At 42.7% G+C, this 21,304-nt stretch overlaps 2 protein-coding genes across 3 annotated transcripts in view; one reads left to right on the forward strand and one right to left on the reverse strand.

Moving 5' to 3' along the window:
- The window catches only part of DOCK1 (dedicator of cytokinesis 1), a 926,077-nt gene that overhangs the window by 466,105 nt on the left and 438,668 nt on the right, over positions 1 to 21,304 (reverse strand). The window lies entirely within an intron of this gene.
- Positions 1 to 21,304, forward strand: part of INSYN2A (inhibitory synaptic factor 2A) — a 161,663-nt gene that overhangs the window by 90,959 nt on the left and 49,400 nt on the right. Inside the window, exon 3 of the mRNA XM_033940916.1 lies at positions 12,890 to 12,961. Within this exon, the coding sequence (XP_033796807.1) occupies positions 12,890 to 12,961 (72 nt within the window). The remainder of the gene's footprint in view (positions 1 to 12,889; positions 12,962 to 21,304) is intronic.

The raw sequence follows: 21,304 nt of genomic DNA on the forward strand, positions 1-21,304 counted from the left end.
ATTTTGTTTACACCACTGGTTCCCAACCTTGTCCTGGAAGACCACCAGGCCATTCGGGTTTTCAGGCTAGCCCTAAAGAATATGCATGAGAGAGATTTGCATATAATGGAAGTGAGAGGCATGCAAATCTGCTCCATGCATATTCATTAGGGCTATCCTGAAAACTTGATTGGCCTGGTGGTCCTCCAGGACAGGGTTGGGAACCACTGGTTTACACTACAGCACCAGTGTGGTTGGGAGAAGCTATAAAATAAACCCACCAGGATGTTTGAAAAAAAAAAAAACCCCAATTGGGCAGGAAAATCGAATCGAATTGAAAAATTAATTCAATAGGCTGAATCGAATCAAAATTTTTTTCCCTGAATCGGGCAGCACTAGTTTGTGCTACTGTCTTAGACTTTAGTACCTGGGATTGGGGAGAGATGGTATCCTCAGTACTTTATAATGCAAGTGAAACGAGGATTTGGTCAGACTTTTGAAGGGTATGCAGAAAAAAAATATTGTATAGGCCGGGGGAAATGGGAACTTTTCTTCCTTTTATTTTTGTAAATGGCAAGGCTGAGGATGTCAGAGAATTCAGTTAAAATTTGTGCTTTATAAGAAAATATAATAATGTGTTTTATAAAGTTTATAAGCATTGCTGGCCTACCCAGTGAGGTGTTCCTAGTGGTGGTGGTGGTGGCAGCGTGTCAATGTGTTGAGAGGAAGAGGTGGTCTGGGAAATTCTGCTGAGCAAACTCTGGGCCCATTTCCACCCCCCAGTTAGTCCACTCCACTCAACTGGTTCACACACTGAGTGGGTCTTTGGGTGTTGTGCCTGGGTAGTTGTTTTGGGATCTCTTCCAGTGTTTTGTCAGTATCTCCTTGTGGTTGAAGGAAGGAAACTTTGTTAACCTTAGCATTGACCTTCAGAATATGTTTGTAACAGCGCTGCTTGTGTGGCATTAGGCTATGCAGTGATCGAAATAAAAAAACCAGACCTTTGCACATTTTTGCACTATATGGTGGGTGTATGAGGAGATTCACATTTCCTGCACAGCTAAGTTCGTGTGAAGTTACCTTGCGCTGTATTTGACATCTAGCAAGGTCTCTGTTTGGAAGGAAAGATCTCAGTTTAAAAATGAAGTGGCCAGAAGTTATGGTAAAAGCAGATAGCGTAGCTGGTTTTAAGAAAGGTTTGTACAAATTCCTGGAGGAAAAGTCCATAGTCTGCTATTAAGACATGGGGGAAGCATCTGCTTGCCCTGGATCAGTAGCATGGAATGTTGCTACTCTTTGGGTTTTGACCAGGTACTAGTGATCTGGATTGGCTACCATGAGAATGGGTTACTGGGCATGATGGACCATTGGTCTGACCCAGTTAGGCTATTCTTATGTTATGTTCTCATCTGTAGAGGACTTTGTTTTCACTTCTTATTTTAACGTGTTTTTTTCTGGGAACTTATCAGTGTTTTTTATAATGGGTACAAAAATGGAAGAGAATTAATGTGTGTAGAATGGGGGGGTAACTAATTTATTCAGCTAAATAATTCAATCCACCTCAACCAGACATAGGAGAACTCACGCACCATTCACACACCCTTCAACAAAAAACGTCAAAAGAAAAAAAACAGTTCAACAAACCTCCTAGCCATTTGAGCTGCAACACTCGACCCCCAACTCTACAACCTATTGACCTCGACCACAGACTACAAAACCTTCAAAAAAGAAATAAAAACTCTTCTATTCAAAAAACACATAAAACCGAACTAACACAATCAGAACTGTCCCAAGCATCACCTGCAACTACTCCATATGTACTTCTGATGTCATGACAATTCAGACATAATTTATGTTATGTTATAATAATAATAATAATAACAGTTTATATACTGCAATACCGTTAAGTTCTATGCGGTTTACAATAGATTAAGCGAGGTACAAATTGATTGAATTTAAGAGGGGAGAAGAAGAGAGTTAATAGGACTGGAAATGCGTTGTTGAGAAAGAGATTAACAGAACAGAGGAAACACTATGGAGGAGAAAGAAGATGAGTGGGTCAATTGTCTAGATACTTTAGGAACAGTTGAGTTTTTAGACGTTTTCTGAATTCCTCATAAGTAGTGGGTGAAAGCAGTTGATCTAGGTCTTTACCCCACAATGCTGCTTGATGTGAAAGAAGGTGTTCATGGTGTTTTTTCAGTTTACAACCTCTAACGGGGGGGGGGGGGGGGGGGAGAAACGAAGTAGGAATGAGAGCTTCTCTTGTGTCTGTTGGCAGAGAAAGAGAAAAGGTCAGTTATGTATTTAGGGGCAAGTCCGTTAAGCGCTTTAAAGCAGAAGCAGGCGAATTTAAATTTTATGCGTGCTTCCATCGGTAGCCAATGTAACTGCCGGTAGTAGGGTGATACATGATGGTATGTTTGGAACAATGGTTACATATATGAGGTTCAATAAAAGAAAATTTTCACTGTCTGTTTCTATTATGACCATTTATTCCGTTTCATGATTATTACAAAAAATATTTTTTTACATCGGGGGAGGGGGGTGTCAAAAAATGATGGGCCCCGGGTGCCACATTCCCTAGGTACGCCACTGCCACAAAGTAGTCTAACTGCTGCATTTTGAACTAGTTGCATTCGCCGCATATACTTCTGGGGGAGTGCCAAGTAGGCGATGTTACAGTAATCGAGTTGACTCAGTATAAGGGATTGTACTAGAATTCGAAATGATGAGGCATCGAAGTAAGCTCTGATGGACCGAAGCTTCCAGAGGGTGAGAAATATTTTTCTGATCAAGGAGTCTACCTGGTCTTTCATGGTCAGGTTCTGGTCCAGTGTTACTCCCAATATCTTCATAGTGGGTTGAATGGGATAACTAAAGTTATTAATGCACATTGGTGCTTTAGTGTCGAGTGGGTATGGTGATGCTAAGAAAAATTTTGTTTTCTCTGAGTTTAGTTTTAGTCTGAATTCAGTCATCCATTGCACCATCCGATTTAGTACTTCTGTTGCTTTGGGGGTGACTTCTGAGCATTGTTGGTGAATGGGATAATTATTGTGAAGTCGTCAGGGTAGCTAAATAGTTTTATCCCCAGCTGGGACAGTTGTGCACCCAATGAGGACATGTAAACATTGAAGAGCAAAGGTGATCCTTGTGTTATGCCAGATGGATTGCTCCATGTATCTGGGAGATCGTGATTAAAATGGACTTGGTAGGTGCTTAATATAAGGAAACCTCGAAACCAGTTCAGTACTTCTCCTCTGATTCCAATTGCAGCTAGGCATTATAACAGTTTTCCATGGTCCACCAAATCAAAGGCAGAACTTATGTCAAATTGCATGATTAGGGCATTGAGGCCCTTACTGAACAAGTAACGCAAATTGTCCAGAATGGCCGCAATTACTGTTTCAGTGCTAAATAGAGGCCTAAAACCAGATTGAGTTTCGTGCACAAGAGAGAATTGGTCGAGATATTCCATTAGTTGGGTGTGTATCAATCCTTCCATGATTTTTACCATAAATGGAATAGATGCTACTAGTCTATAGTTGGTTACTGATATTGCTGATTCTTTACAATTTTGGGGGATTGGGGTTATTATAATATGACCATTGTTGGTGAGGAATTTTCCATTGTTTAGGTTATTGGTTAGATAATTCAATAGGGATAATTTAAAGCCTAGTGGAGCTGCTTTCATAATCTCTGGGGGACATGAGTCCAGGACATAGTATGATTTAGAGTATTTGTTATATAATTTGATGTAGTTATTCCAATCTGAGTTGTGGAAGGAACTCCAGATCATGTCCGCTGGTATTTCATTTCTTGGTATGTCAATTGATTGATGTTCGTATGCAATTGTCGAGTAGTTATTGCTTAGGTTTTTGAGTCAAAATGTTGTGCTAGTTCGTTTGCTGAGGGTAGTTTTGTATTATGCATGGGTTGAGTGTGGCGTGTGGTGTCGAATAAATTTGTAACTATGTTGAACAGTTCTTTTATATTGGCTCCTTTTGAGCTAGTATTAGATGAGTTAATTTTGGACGAGTAAAAAGTTTTTTGTTTTTCTTTTATCTGTTGTTTATAAAGTTTTATGTTGGATCTCCTGATGTTTCGGTCTGACAGTTTTCCCGTTTTTTTCCAGATTCTCTCTAATTGTCTTACTGATTGTTTTGTTGTTAGGAGTTTGACGTCAAACCATTTGTTGTATTTGTTTGAGCAGCTTTTGCTCTTTCGTATTGGGGCAATTTTATCTAAGATGGTCTGATTTGTGCTTATTAGATACTTCATACGTATTATATCTCCCTTTTAGTATGTATTATATCTCACACATGAATTTCAGTGCTGTTAAGTATATTTTTCATGGTATTCCTAAGTTTCAATTTACTGATTTTTACTTTACCTCATTCATTGCATTTATGCTTATATTTGGTCTTTTTACTACTGTTATGTGTTAACGAAATTGTCAGTTTTATGTTGAATTATAGCTGCTATACACCACCTTGGGTGAATATCTTCATAAAGGTAGTTAGTTAATCCCAATAAATAAATTAATTAATTTAATGTGGGGCAAAATTCAAGCTGCTGACTCACTGTGCCTTGCTCTCTGGCCTTCTCCGGTATTTCTCTGACTTATAGATCCCCTACAGACCCTGCCCAATCCCTTAGATCTTCCTAGTGCAGTAGTTCTCCACTAGTGTGTTCCCAAAAGCTGGGAGGTGTGTCACAAAAAATTGGTATAAACAGCAAGCCTATATTTCCTTTGTAATCAATGCCTCAAGCTGAGAAGACTAGTAATATTGTGAATCAGGCTCTTGAAATCCCCTATAAACAGTCCCTATTTCTGCTTCCAGCCCTAATTGAAAATGTTGCAGGTCTACTGTCCATAAGTTCTGTTTGCTTTATGTAGTTTCTGAGTAGTATATTTCTAGGTTTTTGTGCTGCTTCACAGTAACTGGCAGTGGAGGGACTTTGTGTTGCTGTTACTGAGGTGACACCAGAATTTGAATATATAGTATGTATTTGTTTTATTGTATGACAAATGAGAAATCTGAGCCTGATGGGTTACAATATAGCTTTTTGATATGGGAAAGGCAAATTCATATTAAACTTACAGTACAGTTCAGTTGTAAATCTTAGTGTTTGGTGTATTGCAACATAAGAAAGGTTGAGAGCCACTGTCCTTGAGCAACGTTGTGATCAGCTGGGGCATCCCAATTTCAACAGATAAAAAGCCGAGTACCATGAAATTGGACATAGTGTTGAAAAGAAAAATGCCAGAATGGCCATGATTACAGAGGTAAACAACAGGGTGGACGGCAAGCAAACCAAGTTGCACTAAAGACAGTAAACACAACTTTCCCCTCTTTCGTTCTTCCTTCTTCCCCTTTCTTTTTCCTTCATACACATTCATATATATGTTAATTCTCAATTTATATTGACATATCCTTTTATGCAAGTATTTATATCTCTTCAGTCCCTGTTATACCGAAAAAGGAAGTTACAATACATTCTTTACCAAATGGTTTAGGGGGATAGGCGGGAGTTAGGAAGGTGCAGCTAACCCACTTGTGTAGGCTTCAACTGTTGCTACCCAGTTTGCCAAGTTCATGCTGTGGTGTTTTGCTTTGATCTGTCGGTGTACCTGGGATTATACATGGTTCTTTCTGATTTTACTGTTTGCCATGGTCCTTCACACTTTGTTTGTAAGTTAAGGGATAGTTTCATCTGGAGGGGGGTGGGGGGGGTAGAATAGTAGGCCTTTTTTGTTTTGTTTTACAGGGGGGGGGATTTTGTGTATTGCAGGGGGGAGGGTCTTAGAAAAAACGGATGACAAGAGTTGTATTGTATTGTTTCTTGTTCTGTTTTCTATGGAGTCAATAAAAAAATTGTTAAAACTAAAAATTAAATAAAAATCTAGCAGATGGAAAGTAGTCCTATATGGAAAATGCTGTGATATTAAAATAAAAATGCCCCTAATAAAACAAATTTAAAATATGAGAGACATGGACTAGAAAGATGCATAAATAGGTTTAAAATCAGCAGAGGCAGATACAGAGATATGAATCAACTTTTATGTTAATATTTTACTATCGGCCTCTTTTACTGAAAGGTCACTTGGACACACAAAGTCAGAGGCGTGAAGAAAGTACAAGAAATTTATTTCGGTATACCGGACTCTAGTGCAGTTAATAGCCTGCCTACTAGAGTGTCAGAAACAGGAAATACATGGACTTTTATGCCCTTTTTGCAAACTAATATATGCAAAAACTACAATTTTCATTTGTTACTTCTATAACTTTTCTACAATTATTATTGGTCCTAAGCTCACACTAGCAGGTCACTTATCTAACTCTTACAGTTAGAAATGTTAAATGTACAGAAGGGCAGGGTACATCATGGCTCAAACTCTTATCTATTCAGCTTACAATGTGGTAAGGTAGGGACATACATTTTAGGCAGATGAAGTCAATAGATTGTACACTTTCTTCAGCTATGTAGACCAGAGCAATATTTTAAACAACAGTTAACCATTTCATGACCCTACATTATAAAGCCGCGCTAGCGGCTGTGCGGCCCCGAAGCCCATAGAGATTTAAAGGGCTTTGGGGCTGTTGCTGTGCGGCTTTGTAAAAGAGACCGTATATTAGAGAATGACACGGGGAAAAAATCTGTCCCCGTCACCGGCCCACCATCCTCTGCACCGCCCCGTCACCGCCGTTCCCTTCACTGCCCCGTCACCGCCATCCCTTTCACCGCCCCGTCACCGCCACTGCCATCCCATTCACCGCCCCGTCACCGTCCCCGCTGCATCCATATAAGCCTTAGTACTGTAATATTTAGCTTATTCCTTTCTTATAAATCAAAGTTCCTGCTGCTGAACTAGAGAAAGAGATGTTCAGCTGGCAGGGCTTTGTTTATAAATTTTTATCAACACAACTAATATACTATTTTATCCTAAAGCAAAAAATAAATAAATAAATATAATTTTTTTTTCTACCTTTGTTGTCTGGTTTCTGCTTTCCACATCTTCTCATTGAATTCCTTCCATCCACTGTGTGTCTTCTCTCTGCGTCTTCCATTTGCTGTTACTGTGCCTCTCCCTTAACCCCCCCCCCCCCCAATTGGTCTAGCACCCATCTTCTTCCCTCCGCTCCCGCATAGTCTGGCATCTGTCTTCTTCCCACTCTGTCTTCCACATTTCCCTTGGGGGTCTGTTCCTCTCCACCCTCCTTCAATGTCTGTTCTATTCCTTTCCACCACCACCCTTCCCTCCCTCCTTTACCATCTGTTCCTTTCTACTACCCTTCAGCTCCTCTCGCGTGGCCTATCTACCTTCCTTCCTCTTATTTTCATGGCACGTTACAATGTAATTTGTGCAAGCCACTGGAGCCTGCAAGCTCGGTCCCTGTCCCATCCCCACAAACCATCTCGCTTCTGTGCTCCTATTTTCTCCATTTCTAATATCTCCCCTATGTATCTGTCATTGCCCCCCTGTGTCCATATACCATCCCCATGGCATGTCCCCTTTATGTCTCTGTCCCTATGCCCCATGCACATAATTTCCCCTCTTTCTGTTACCTTCCTGTGTCCAGATTTCCCCTATCTTCCTCTTCCATACCAGTGTGTCTCTTCTTTTCAACCCCATCTAGCTTTTTTCCCTCTTTCTTCCCCCCCCCCCCTGCTTCTAGCATCTGGCTCACCTGCCAGTCCTTCCCTTTCTTTCCTGCTGTGGGTTTTTCTTTCTGACTTCATCCCCTTGGCCCAGAATCCTTTTCCCTTTCACTCCCTCCTTCCAATTTGAGGCGGGAACACTAGCGATCGCACGGTCCCCGCAGCCACTACCTGCCTGCCCAATCGATCCTAGTGTTTAGCCAGCTCTCTCCCTTCTCCTCACCTTAGTTTATAGGTTTTCTTTTTCGGCGACCTGCATGCTTTCCCAAAGAGCCGCGCACGCGCGGCTGCTCAGTGTTCAATCTTCTGCTCTGCTGCAACTTCCTGTTTCCGGTTGCGTCAGAGCAGAAGATCGAAACTGAGCATCAGCGGGTGCGCGGCTCTCTGATAGCGTGCGGGTCGCCGAAAAAGAAAATCTACAAACTAAGGTGAGGAGAAGGGAGAGAGCTGGCTAAACACTAGAATCGATTGGGCAGGCGGGTGTGAGCTGCGGGGACCGCGTGATCCTTCATGCCTCACTGCGGGGACAAGACCATTCACCGCCCCGCAGGCGGTGAATAGCCTTGTCCCCGTCGCCGCAGCGATTGCTAGTTTTCTTCCCCGTTTTCGGCGGGTGACCCGCGGCTAAAATGCGGTGGCCACGGGTAAACCGCCACCGTGTCATTCTCTACCGTATATGTCGAACTCGGTTATGATACTTTAAAGTGTTGCAGAATATAAGCACAATTATCATACTAAAAAAAAAAAATTTCTACCCTATTAAAATTCAAATGTGAAATTTTATACTTAGAAGAAAATTTCAACAAGATAAATATTTCCCAAATTACACTTCTCCCTCCATATTTGTGGGTTTGGCACTCGCGACTTTGTTTATTCGCAGTTTTTAACTTTCTGGCTCCACCCCCCGAATGACATCCTAGAGTGCTGAGAAAAAAGATCAGCACTTTTTTTTCAGCATGGTCAAGCAAATGGCAGCATCGGAGAAAAGTGTACAGAGAGAACATTGTTTCAGCATGGTCGGGCAAACTAAGGGAGATGGGAAAGCTTGTGTGCCTAATTAGTCCTGCTGTTGCTGGGGAGGGTGCCGAGAGAAAAGTTCAACACTTGCTTCAGCATGTATGGGCAGGGCAGGATTAACCAATAGGCCAAGTAGGCACATGCCTAGGGTCCGAAATGGTCAGGGGGGCCCGATGAAGGAGGGCATCAACATTGTTTTTTCCAAACGGCGATGGGCCCCTCCAGCATCGATCGGCAAGCGGGCCCACCCGATCGGCAACGTGGCCCCCCCCCCCATCGACGGAAAGTAAGACAAGCAAGCAACGTGGGTAAGAAAGGCAACGGGAACTGTAATTGTGCAAGCGGTGCTGTTTGCCCAAAACTTCCCTCTGACGCAGCTTCTTGTTTCCGCCTGGGCGCATGGTGGGGTGGGGCGGGGCAGGGGGCCCAGTGTACTTGTGTGCTTAGCGGCCCTTGACAAATTAATCCTGCCCTGTGTATGGGTAAATGGCAGCGCCAGAGAAAAGCTATTTGTGCATACCCAGTTTTATTTGCAATTTCACAGAATTTGTGAGGGCTATACCACAAGGTTATTTGTGGGCCGTCTTTGACCCTATAACTATGGAGGAAAAAGTGTAGTCTGTACACGCATGACAAAAACAAAAAGGTTCAGGCTGAAAATAAAAGATAACTGACTTTTTACAGAGCTCAGAATTCTGTGCATGGCTTACATATTTCCTTTTCTTTTTTGCTTTCATCATATGTTCACGTCCTAGTACATTGCAAGTTAATTCCTCTTGTCTTTAAAAGAAAGACAAACATTTAAGATGAAGCTACTTTTTAAAATTGAAATAACATTAGCACTCGCATTCCCGTCACCTGCAACTGAAAGCTAATCATCATCCATCAGTAATCACACAACTCAGTTTTATTGGAATAAATATTTGGCCGCAGCTTTATTATGTGTCTGAATATTATCTCCACTTACAATACAATCTGTGTCCAAAAACCAACAAACCCCCAATGCATATTTCACACACCCCCAGGGAGCTATTCGGTGTCGAAATTAGCACCCGTTAAGTCTTTAAATTTATAACATTCCCCCAAACATGACCCACGGTGATGCAAGGCCATGCTTCCCCTCCCCTCCCCCCAAACATGACCCACGGTGACGCAAGGCCATGCTTCCCCTCCCCCCCAAACATGATCCACGGTGACGCAAGGCCATGCTTCCCCTCGCAGCGGTATCGCATACGAGTGTTATATTTATTTATTTATTAACTGCTCATCTCCCAGATCCAACTGGGCCAAACCCCATTTTCCGCCCCACCCAAAGCTGCGACCACCTCCCCCCAACCCCATGAGCTCCACCAAACCCACCCAAGTCGACATATAACCTGTGCACCCCCCCACCCCACCCCACCCCACAACACTGACACAAAACATAACACCAGCACAAATGGGAGGGAGGGAGGGATAATCTTTTCCTTTAGAGACTACTCTACTGTTCCCCTTTCCTCACAAAATTCACTCCAGCCTGCCACAACATCCAACCAATCACGTGACTGCTCCACCCCATCACCTTAGCAACCTCCCTAATCATTTTTCTTTCTTACAAGCTCTGTCTATTAACCCTTTCTTACCTCCTCTTATAAGCTTGTCAATGCTTATTTCTACAGACCCTTGATAACACCTCATATATTCCCCTCACCCTCTGCCCCCCCTTCCATTTTACCCATACCATCATTCAATAAATATTACCAGCCGGTGACATCAGCTCAGCTAATGTTATATCACACCAGATGAATCTGGTGTTCTTCCTTATTGAAGCTTTTTGTTAAGCGTCATGATATAGCAGAAAAGCTAGACTGAACTTATCGTAAGGCACCTGGTTGACAATTCTTAAGTTAAGTGAGTTTGCACATACAGTATATGCAGAGATTTTTAACAGCTTATACGTGTACAAACTCATACTTGCCCTATAGCAAGAGCAATTTTGTGCAGGTTTTTTTTTTTTTTTCAGGTAAGCTATTTTAAAAGGACACATGGATGTAAACATTGTGTTTGTAACAGAAACAGCATATGTGGCTTTCCTGCCTAGGCACCCGCTATACAACTACTCACTGCATACATAATACATTCAAGTCCAAACGTGCAACAGACAAAACAGTTGAAATAAATAAGTTGGAAAGTGCTCAGAGTGTGACAAAATGTATGTTTGTTTGGGTACTGGTGTGAAAAAGCATGCAGGGTGACAGGGGCTATAAGAGTGTGTACATGCTTTTGTGCCTATGAGTATGGCAGATGGAGTTTTGTTTGAGCAAAATGCACCATCAATTCAGTAAAAATAAATATTGCACAGGAAAAAAAACCCCCACACACCATATATTTGGCGTCGTGGTTTCTTCCTATATGAAGGAGAAAAAGCAAACTTGAATATATGACTATCGATTATAACATATAGAGAGTGTGGTGCAGTGGTTAAAGCTACAGCCTCAGCACCTTGAGGTGGTGGGTTCAAAACCACGCTGCTCCTTGTGACCCTGGGCAAGTCACTTAATCCCCCCATTGCCCCAGGTACGTTAGATAGATTGTGAGTTTGCCGGGACAGAGAATAAATGCATAAACTGAATAAATGCATGTAAACTGTTCTGAGCTCCCCTGGGAGAACGGTATAGAAAATTGAATAAATAAATATGACTATAGATTATAACATATCATAGACTATAGTGAGATTAATAAGGCTTTTATCCCCCATTCTTTGTTCTGAATCTGGTTCTATGAAGTTTTCTGCTACTGGACATAACAGACTAACAAAGAGATCACAGTAACTGGCATGGAGTTATATATCCTGTATGATGTTATACATCTCATCATGATTAAATAGAGTCTACCAAGTTTGGTTTTTTTGTTTTGCTTTTTTTAATTATTATTACTATTATTTCTATGTAATACCTATCTCTCTACTGGCACTTTAGTTGGCCATTTATGGATATTTATGATTCTGCTTCAGCCCATTAATCTACCCAGTAACTATTAACCCTGGTTTCTGGATAGTTTGGGGACATATTAAGTAAATAATTTCATTTTGCCTCCTTGTGTGCAAATACAAGATTTGATTAATTAAAATCCAGAAATGATTTTAAGGAAGCAGAGTAGAATTTTTTTTCTCTAGTAAATAATATCATGAACTGTACAAGATATCGTGCAGCTATTAATTGAAACAATGAAGCTGAATCATTGTTTTAAAACATTTAAGAGGGTACCTTTATATTTGAAAAGTCAGATAAATCTAGGCCCTCATTTGTTAATGTGTGTTAACACAATTTAACTCGTTAAACAACACAACCCCATTCTTCTCTATGGGAGCCTACTGAGTAACTGCACAATTAAATCATGCGCATTAAATTTTAACACATCTGTAAATGAGAGCCCTAGGGCTCCTTTTATCAAGGCGTGCTACAGGGGTTAGCGCGCCGGACATTTCATCACGCGCTAACCCCTGCGGCAAGCCTAAAAACTAACGCCTCGTCAATGGAGGCGTTAGCGACTAGCGCGGCAGGCGGCTGAACGCACGGTATTCCGCGCGCTAACCGCCTACCGCACCTTGATAAAAGGAGCCCCTAGTGTACTAGCTCTGTTCAGATGTAAATGGGTCATGGCGACATTAACAAGTAGCAAGTCTTGATCGAACCCCCTCTTTTACTAAGGCTCCTTTTACGAAGCTGCATTAGCGATTTTAGCGCACGCAGCTTTGTAGTGAGCGCTAAACCCGCGCTACGCAGCTAGAACTAACGCCAGCTCAATGCTGGCATTAGCGTCTAGCGCGGCTGGCAGTTTGGCATGTGCTATTACGCGCGTTAAACCGCTAACGCAGCTTCGTAAAAGGGGCCCTAAGATGCGCCAAGCATTTTAGCACGTGTTTAGTGCACGGTAAATCAACGCTTACGCACTAACCGCTAACGCGTCCATAGGATAACATGCACGCGTTAGCGTTTAGCGTGTGTTTAGCACGTGCTAATATTTAACGCGCGCTAAAAAGCATAGCGCACCTTAGTAAAAGAGGGGGTTAGATCAAGACTTTCTACTTGATGATTTAAATCAGTTTAAGTCAGTCCAAAAATCGGTGCTAGAAAGGCTAATGAACATCTGATTTAAAATAATGATTGCACAGAAATAATGAAAGTAATACTTATAACTCAGAGAGCTGAACATTTTTAATAACCTCGTATTCTTTTCTTTATAGGCTCTCATATCGGACTGGTCAAGACACAGCTAACTGTGACACATGCAGGAATAGTGCATGTATTATTTATAGGTATGTTAAGAACAAACGTTTCCCTTTTTTTTTTTTTTTTTTATAAATGTAAACAGTCTTTCATAGCAGATAAAGATTACTTGGCCCGTCTATCTAGTATGCCAAAATGATTTGAATTTTTAGCCAGCCTTTCCAAATAATGCTTTTATTAGTAATTCAAGTACAGCATTTCTGTTCTCTAAAGAGCTTAAAATCTAAAAGGATATCTGAGGAAATGAGAAATACAATATCTTGCTTGAGATCACAAAGAGTGTCAGTAGGAAAGCTGGATTTGAACCCTAGATTCCTTCATTCTCAGCTCATTGCTCTGAGCCATTTTTTTTTCCTCCTAGGTCTCTGGTTTTATCTTCAGTTCTTTGCATCTAAGGATCTAATATCTTATCCTTTTGGAATGCTGAGGCTGGTTTTATCACTACCATCTATAATCACCCCCAAATGAAGTAGTTCCACTAACTTTTCTGTGTTACTCTGGAGTCTACAACCTTCTAGCTTCACATCATGCCCACTTGTTTTATCATATTTTTCCTCTGAAAAACGTTTGCAGCTTGTGTACTAACTATACATCTGAGTATTTTGTCTACAGATACATATTTAGGCCTTCACATCAAAGGGCTTATTGTTCCATTTTAATAGCCCATCTCTCTCACCTTTGGGCTGTATGGCCTCCAGAACTAGAAAATATTAGTATTAAAATTTTATGAGTAATTTCCACAAAAACATTCCCACTTCCTTTCATCCTGGCATTCCTCTACATATTCTTGCTGTTTTGCAACCTCACATATACTTGCTTAGAGATTCCTCTGTTTTGTGCCCAGCACTACCTCAACCACTGCTCACTTGAATTGACGACTCCCAAATTAATTTTCAACTATTACACTAAATATGAATTGTTAGTAGAAATGGAACCTTTTTTCAGTATAATTTAGTTAAAGATTGGTAAAAATTTGGAAAGATAATTAAGAAAGCAGGGATGTCGCAGTTTTAGGAGTAACAAAAATAGATCACTTCACTTTCAAATTTGAGTTAGCAGAAGCACCATGCAGGAACATAATCAAAACTGTATCATACTATTGTTTTTTGTTATGTCCACTGCAGCAGCTGAGAAAAACAAACAACCCCCACCCCCCAAAAAATAAATAAATAAATAAAAAAGGGAGGGAGGTAAAAGGTAAGCTTATGGGGATAATTTTATGAAGTAATTTTTGTGCTATGTGGCAAGTAACGCAAAAGTACATATTTTTTTTTTTTAGTCAAAGTTTGTTTATTAAAGTTTTAGAATTACAAGGCATGGAAAGAATCAAAAACGTGTAGCAAACAACAAGAGATATGCATAGCAATAAACATATAGCCATAGAAGCTGCATAACAAAACTAGGAAACATCACCACAATTTTCCAAGAGAATCAAAGGCATATCCCTGTGCGGGTAAGCATGAGATGAAAAATGGTACGAGAGGAGAGTTCAGGGAGAAAAAAGAAAATAGAAATTGAAGGGGGAAGGAAAAGGAAGGTGAGAGTGGTCCGCTCAAGAAGAAGAAGTGGAGTGGAGGAAAGACTTTAAGGATGCCCATCTCTCTTGAAAGAGAGAGAATCTGTTAGACTGTTTAGCTAAGTATGCTTCAGTCCTATAAGTGAGGCACACTAGATTCCACCATTGTGAGAAGGAGGCCTTAGACTGGTCCTTCCAAAATGAGAGCAGAATCTTCAGGGCCAAAGAGAGTAGCATGTCAAACAGAAAATAATCAATTAGAGATCAGGGAAGATACAGTGAAGGATTTCAATAAGAGCATTTGGTAAGTCAGGGGGATATTAATATGAAAGATGGAACAAATAGTGTCCCAGGTTAGGGACCAAAATGAGGAGATTGCAGGGCATGAGAAAAGAAGATGTTTTAAAGAGCCCAATTCGGATTGGCAGGTCCAACAATTATTTGAATAGGAGGTGTTAATTTTGTGTGATTTGATCGGAGTCCATATCGCTCTGTGCAGTAAGAAAACCATTTGTTGAAGGTTCGAGGCCGATCGAGAGGTATGAAAGGTGGAGTGATATACATGGGACCATGCCTCCTCGGAAATGGAGATCTCCAGGTCTGCCTCCCATGAGGACTGTAGATGGGTCAGGGATGAGGGAGACAAAGATTTGAGAAGTTTGTAAAAATGAGAAGTGGCGTGGCCTAGGGACAGAAATTGTCGAGAGAGGGTATATAGAGAGGGAACTGAGTTGGAAGTAACAGGGAAAAGACCTGATTTTTTTAAGCGATGACCTTAATTGAAGCCATCTATAAAAGTGTGATGGATTGATGGAGAATGAGTCCATCAATTCATTAAATGTGAGAAATGAGCCATCTGACTGACTTATGGAACCTATGTCCCAGATGTGATGAGTAAACCAGTGTGGCCAGGAAATAGTTTTTTTGTCAATGGATACATTCTTATTAAACCACAAGGGGCAAAATAAGGAGTGATTCCAGGGGATATCAAGTGGGTGTCCAACTCAGAGAGAACTTTATGAGTTGTGGATAGAATGGGATTCTTGAGGAGATTAGGAAAGCTCAAGGCGCCCATCAGGCGGAGGAGGGGAAAGGGCCTAACAATGGACGTTTCCAAACGTAGCCAGTTTGGCATATCAGAAGAGGATGAAGAAGAAAGCCATTCCGCCCCCTGTCATAGGATGAAGGCCTTATGATAACGGTAGAGATCAGGAAAGTTAACACCACCTTGGTGAGTGGGGGCCTTAAGCTCACGAAGTGAGATCCTATGGGGTTTACCATTCCAGAGAAAGCAAGACATCTTTGATTCAAGTTGTTTGTACAGCGAGGGCGGGAGGAAATGTCCTCCAAGTCATTTTGCAATGTAGTAATTTTTTGAAGATCGCTCTGGACTGTCAAATACTGGGAGTCATGGGCCGTTAGTCGCTTCTCGACGAGATCGATATGGGCATTGTGGTGTTTTAATTGTAACACAATATTGCTCATCTCGGTTTTGATTTTGGTGGTGGCAACGAGGTTTTCCTGCATGAGTTCGCGCAGAACTTGCAGGTCATGTGAGATGGAGACGCCGCTCTCAGAGGCGCTAGCGGCTGAGGCCTTAGCAGGGGATGGCGGCTCATGCTTGGAGCGCTTGGATGCAGAATGCGACGAAGCAGGGTTCGTGGCAGATGCGGAATTAGACTTACTGAGTTTAGAAATCATTCTCAGAGGTGTGGGAGGCGATTTGTGACCAGAACACTTGTTCTGAGAGGCTGTGGAGACTATTATTAGGCAAGGCTGGAACGGAGCAAAAGTGCTAAGTGGCCATCTTGTAAGCAGGCGCGTGATGCCCCCCCAAAAGTACATATCGCGCTGGCAGCACGATAGAAATGATAAATAATAATGGTGGTAGTATTTTGCCAGTAGGTTTGAACAAGGGCTGAGTTTGGGTGGAACACAGACAGAACACTGAAGTAAGTGTAAATGATAAAATATTCTAACTTGCATATGGACTGGAATAATCTATAGAAGGCCGTTTGCACCTGCTCATAGAGTGGATTAAATCGCCTGTAGGGAAATGAAAAATAGAACTTGCAACAAATTCATAGAATTTCAGGAAAGATTAATATGATCCTATACTGAAAGGAAACAAACGTCACCAGAGGAAGGTAGGACCAAAAGATTGTAGAAGCTGAGAACCAAGATTGAATTAGATGTGTTCAGGAAATTAATTCTATGGAGTTTATGCATTTGTAAAATGGAAGTTCAAAGTCTAGTAGTGAAGTCACTTTTATAAAGATGAAGATAATAGATTACCCAGGATGGATTCTGGAAAATACAGATAAAACCGATTTAGCACGCACTAAATGCTAAGGGTGCCTATAGAATATAATAGGTGCCTTAGCATTTAGCACGTGCTAAATTGGTTAGTACGCCTTAGTAAAAGGACCCCCTAGGAGTTCTGAAGAGTTAGTAGTAAATCATGGCCTGATTTCAGAATTGTTGACTGGATGCCAATTGTAGGCTTTGGAGATTTCTGGAAAAGTAAGGGTTAAACAACAGATGTAGCCCAAAGAGGGCTCTAGCACTTAGCTATATATTAAGGAGAAAGGTGGCAAGCCATCAAGAATGATTTCACCGGAGAGCAGTCTAACATTCCATGATTTTAGTTCAATTCTTTATTATCCCCAGCCAAAGTACAGATGCATTTCTGTGGGGCCATGAATTACTGGCGTTACTACAGATGACATTTCACAATAATGTTTTCAATGCCATGGTGAGCACTGAATAGCTCCTAACAGGTATTATGAAGTCACAAATGTGTCATTTTATAGCAATTGAGCTTCTCAGTTAAAAAAAAAGCTCAATGTGAAACAATACCGTATTTTCGTGGATATAACGCGCACCTGTGTAAAACGCGCACAGGGGTATAGCGCGCAGAAATCACGATATGATGTACCAAAACTTTTCTATACCGCGCTCAGGCATATAACGCGCATGATGCCCGACGCTCCTTTCGCCCGCCCTGACTTTCCGTGCGCTGTCCCGACTCTCCGTTCACCCCCCCTGACTTCCGTGCACTGTCCCCCCTTGAAGTCCTGTCCCCCCTTGAAGGTCTGTCCCCATCCTGAAAGCCTGATGCCCCCCCCCGACGTCCGATACATCCCCCCCCCCCGGCAGGACCACTCGCACCCTCACCCCGAAGGACCGCCGACTCCCCAACAATATCGGGCCAGGAGGGAGCCCAAACCCTCCTGGCCACGGCGACCCCCTAACCCCACCCCGCACTACATTACGGGCAGGAGGGATCCCAGGCCCTCCTGCCCTCGACGCAAACCCCCCTCCCCCCCAACGACCGCCCCCCCCCAAGAACCTCCGCCCGTCCCCCAGCCGACCCGCGACCCCCCTGGCCGACCCCCACGACCCCCCCACCCCCCTTCCCCGTACCTTTGGAAGTTGGCCGGACAGACGGGAGCCAAACCCGCCTGTCCGGCAGGCAGCCAACGAAGGAATGAGGCCGGATTGGCCCATCCGTCCTAAAGCTCCGCCTACTGGTGGGGCCTAAGGCGCGTGGGCCAATCAGAATAGGCCCTGGAGCCTTAGGTCCCACCTGGGGGCGCGGCCTGAGGCACATGGGCCAAACCCGACCATGTGTCTCAGGCCGCGCCCCCAGGTGGGACCTAAGGCTCCAGGGCCTATTCTGATTGGCCCACGCGCCTTAGGCCCCACCAGTAGGCGGAGCTTTAGGACGGATGGGCCAATCCGGCCTCATTCCTTCGTTGGCTGCCTGCCGGACAGGCGGGTTTGGCTCCCGTCTGTCCGGCCAACTTCCAAAGGTACGGGGAAGGGGGGTGGGGGGGTCGTGGGGGTCGGCCAGGAGGGTCGCGGGTCGGCTGGGGGGGCGGTCGGAGGTTCTTGGGGGGGGGCGGTCGTTGGAAGGAGGGGGGTTTGCGTCGAGGGCAGGAGGGCCTGGGATCCCTCCTGCCCGTAATGTAGTGCGGGGTGGGGGTAGGGGGTCGCCGTGGCCAGGAGGGTTTGGGCTCCCTCCTGGCCCGATATTGTCGGGAAGTCGGCGGTCCTTCGGGGGGGGGGGGATGTATCGGACGTCGGGGAGTCGGCCGGGCAAGAGGGCTTGGGCTCCCTCTTGCTCCGATCGTGGATGCGGGTGCGGGTGGGAGCGCGTGCGAGCGGTCGTTCGGGGTGGGGGTGCGAGCGGTCCTGCTGGGGGGGTGAATCGGGCGTCGGGCGGGGTGGGAACTATGTTTAAAAACTTTTCTATACCGCGCTCAGGCATATAACGCGCGAGGGGTATGCGCGGTAGGTAAAATCGCGTATAACGCACGCGTTATATCCGCGAAAATACGGTAGTTCTTTAACGATTTATACTTGTATCTTAGTTCAAATTTGCACAAATATTGTAAACCTACTCTGGTTCTAACTAGTTTTATCTCTCTCTCTGTCTACTATCTATCTATAAATTCAATAAGAATACAGTATCCCCTTAGTGCAAAAAGTTAAAAATTTATCTAAAATTCAACCTTTACTTTATCCTTACTAGGATATTTTAATTTCTATGCAAGAACCCATCACAGCTTATTGTATATGGTGATTTTGATTAAATATGTTTTTCTCTTTCTTAAAAAAAAAATGGTTACTAATAAAATAATTGGGATTAATTGCAGTATAATTAGAATAAAGGACTAAAATGAAAGAACTGTTTCATCATAAGACAAGTCAGTCGAAGAAATTTGCTTTTATAAGTTTTAGGTCAACTGCATCTGTACAAAGTCATGTATGGCCTCAATTTATTCAATAAATCATATTCTATATATGATACCTAAAAAATGGCACTGAAAAGGATGATGCTTAGCATAATGGGGAGTGTGCGGTGCAGTGGTTAGAGCCACAGCCATAGCACCCTGAGGTTGTGGGTTCAAATCCCACACTGCTCCTTGTGACCCTGGGCAAGTCACTTAATCCCTATTGCCCCAGGTATATTAATAGAGTGTGGGCCTGCCAGGACAGATAGAGTAAAATAGTTCAGTACCTGAATGTACTCCTCAGATTATAAGTGGTAGATAAATACTAAATAAATAAATGATTCTATAAAAGGCCTCCGAAGTAATGTGCAGTTTATAAAATCATGCTTAACATCCATTCGCGTAAGTAACATGTAGGCGGGACGCACCCATTTAGGCCAATGAAAACCAAACCTATATATCTGCGCTTAAGTTGTGTGCAGATCGGGCGTATTCTATTACTAAGGGAAAGGAAAGGGGACTTGTATACTGATTTTTTGTGGCTTTGGCATTTAAAGCAATGGGCACTGGAGGATTAAGTGACTTGCCCAGGGTCACATGGAGCAGCACTTGGATTTGATCTCACAACCTCTGGGTGCAGAGGGATCAGCTCTACCAGGGAACCACACCTTCCCGTTACGGTGCACCAAAGTTTTAGGAATGCCCCCAGCACTTTCTTGCTCCTCCCTTTTGAGTAGAATTTATGTGCACTTTATAGAATATGCTTTGAAAGGTGAATGTGCAAATTCTAATTACTGTATATACTTGAATATAAACCCATCCTAATATAAACTGATACACCATCTCTCCCCCCCCCACACACATACACTTTTAAGGGGAAAAATGATAACCTGAATATAAATCAATGATTTATACTCTTACCATTTCTCCCCTTCCATCCCTTGAGATGTTGGGTATTCCTTCCAACCTTCCTCCTGGTAGTATCTCTCCTTTGCCTCCACCACTGTCAGCCCGCCCCAAACTGGCAGAGCTCTCTCACCATTGCCCCTCCCCCCATGAACTGGTAGAGTTTCACAGTCATCGGTGTCCTCCTTCTGTAAGTGGTAGATTTCTCCTCCCACCCCAAGCAGGCAAGGCACCCCCTCTCTCCCCCCTCCAGTAACTTACAGAATACTGTGACACACAAGTGCCAGTCCAAACAATAACCCTATTACTGGGCAAACAAACTACAGAACTTATAGACCAATATCAAAGCCTACCAATAAGGACTTAAATAAGTTAAATTGTGAAAAGAACCGTCAAACAAGACGAGCTTCAGCTGGATACGTTATGGAAGATATATATGATGAAGTGCCATTATTCAATAAGCACCAGCGATGTTCAGAAGATAATTTTGTCAAATGTAGTGAAGCCAAAGTCTTCATGCGAGTCCCTGGCATCAGATTATCTATGAAACCTGCAGAGTCAAGTGTTCATTTAGGACTGAATTGAGTTCATGACCAATTTGAACTTGAACTGCTCTCATTCTAATTTAATGCGGTTATCGCTATGCTGCAATCTCTGAATGTTCTCACTCCAAATTAATGCTGTAATCTCTATGCACTCCATCTCTCACTGTAATCTCAATGTACTCCTCTATCATTGTAAACCGTCTTGAACTTAAAAGGTATGACGGGATATAAATAAAGCTAAATAAAATAAATACATTAATACATGAAAGATACATCCTTGAAGCCCTTATACACATAGTGAGGGCAACGTGTGGGTGAACATCTTGTCTGAAGGTTCCTTTCACATTTAAAATATTTTTTAAACACTTATTGGTTGGCATTGATATTAAACTACAGGTACACACTTAAGTACTGCATTTAGGTGTGCCCATTCATGCTTGCTACATTTCTGCCCACATTCACTAGTACCCTTAATGGAATCTGAACATGGATATTGTTATAGAATCTACCATATTTTTCGCTCCATTAGACGCACCTGACCATAAGATGCACCCTAAATTTAGAGGAGGAAAACAAGAAAAAAAACATTCTGAACCAAATTCTCCCTGCCAGGCTCTGCACACAACCATACAATCCTTGTCAAGCTCTGTACCCTGTCCCCCCCTC

The sequence above is a fragment of the Geotrypetes seraphini genome, chromosome 4, assembly GCF_902459505.1.
Source record: "Geotrypetes seraphini chromosome 4, aGeoSer1.1, whole genome shotgun sequence".
NCBI classification, from domain to species: domain Eukaryota; kingdom Metazoa; phylum Chordata; class Amphibia; order Gymnophiona; family Dermophiidae; genus Geotrypetes; species Geotrypetes seraphini.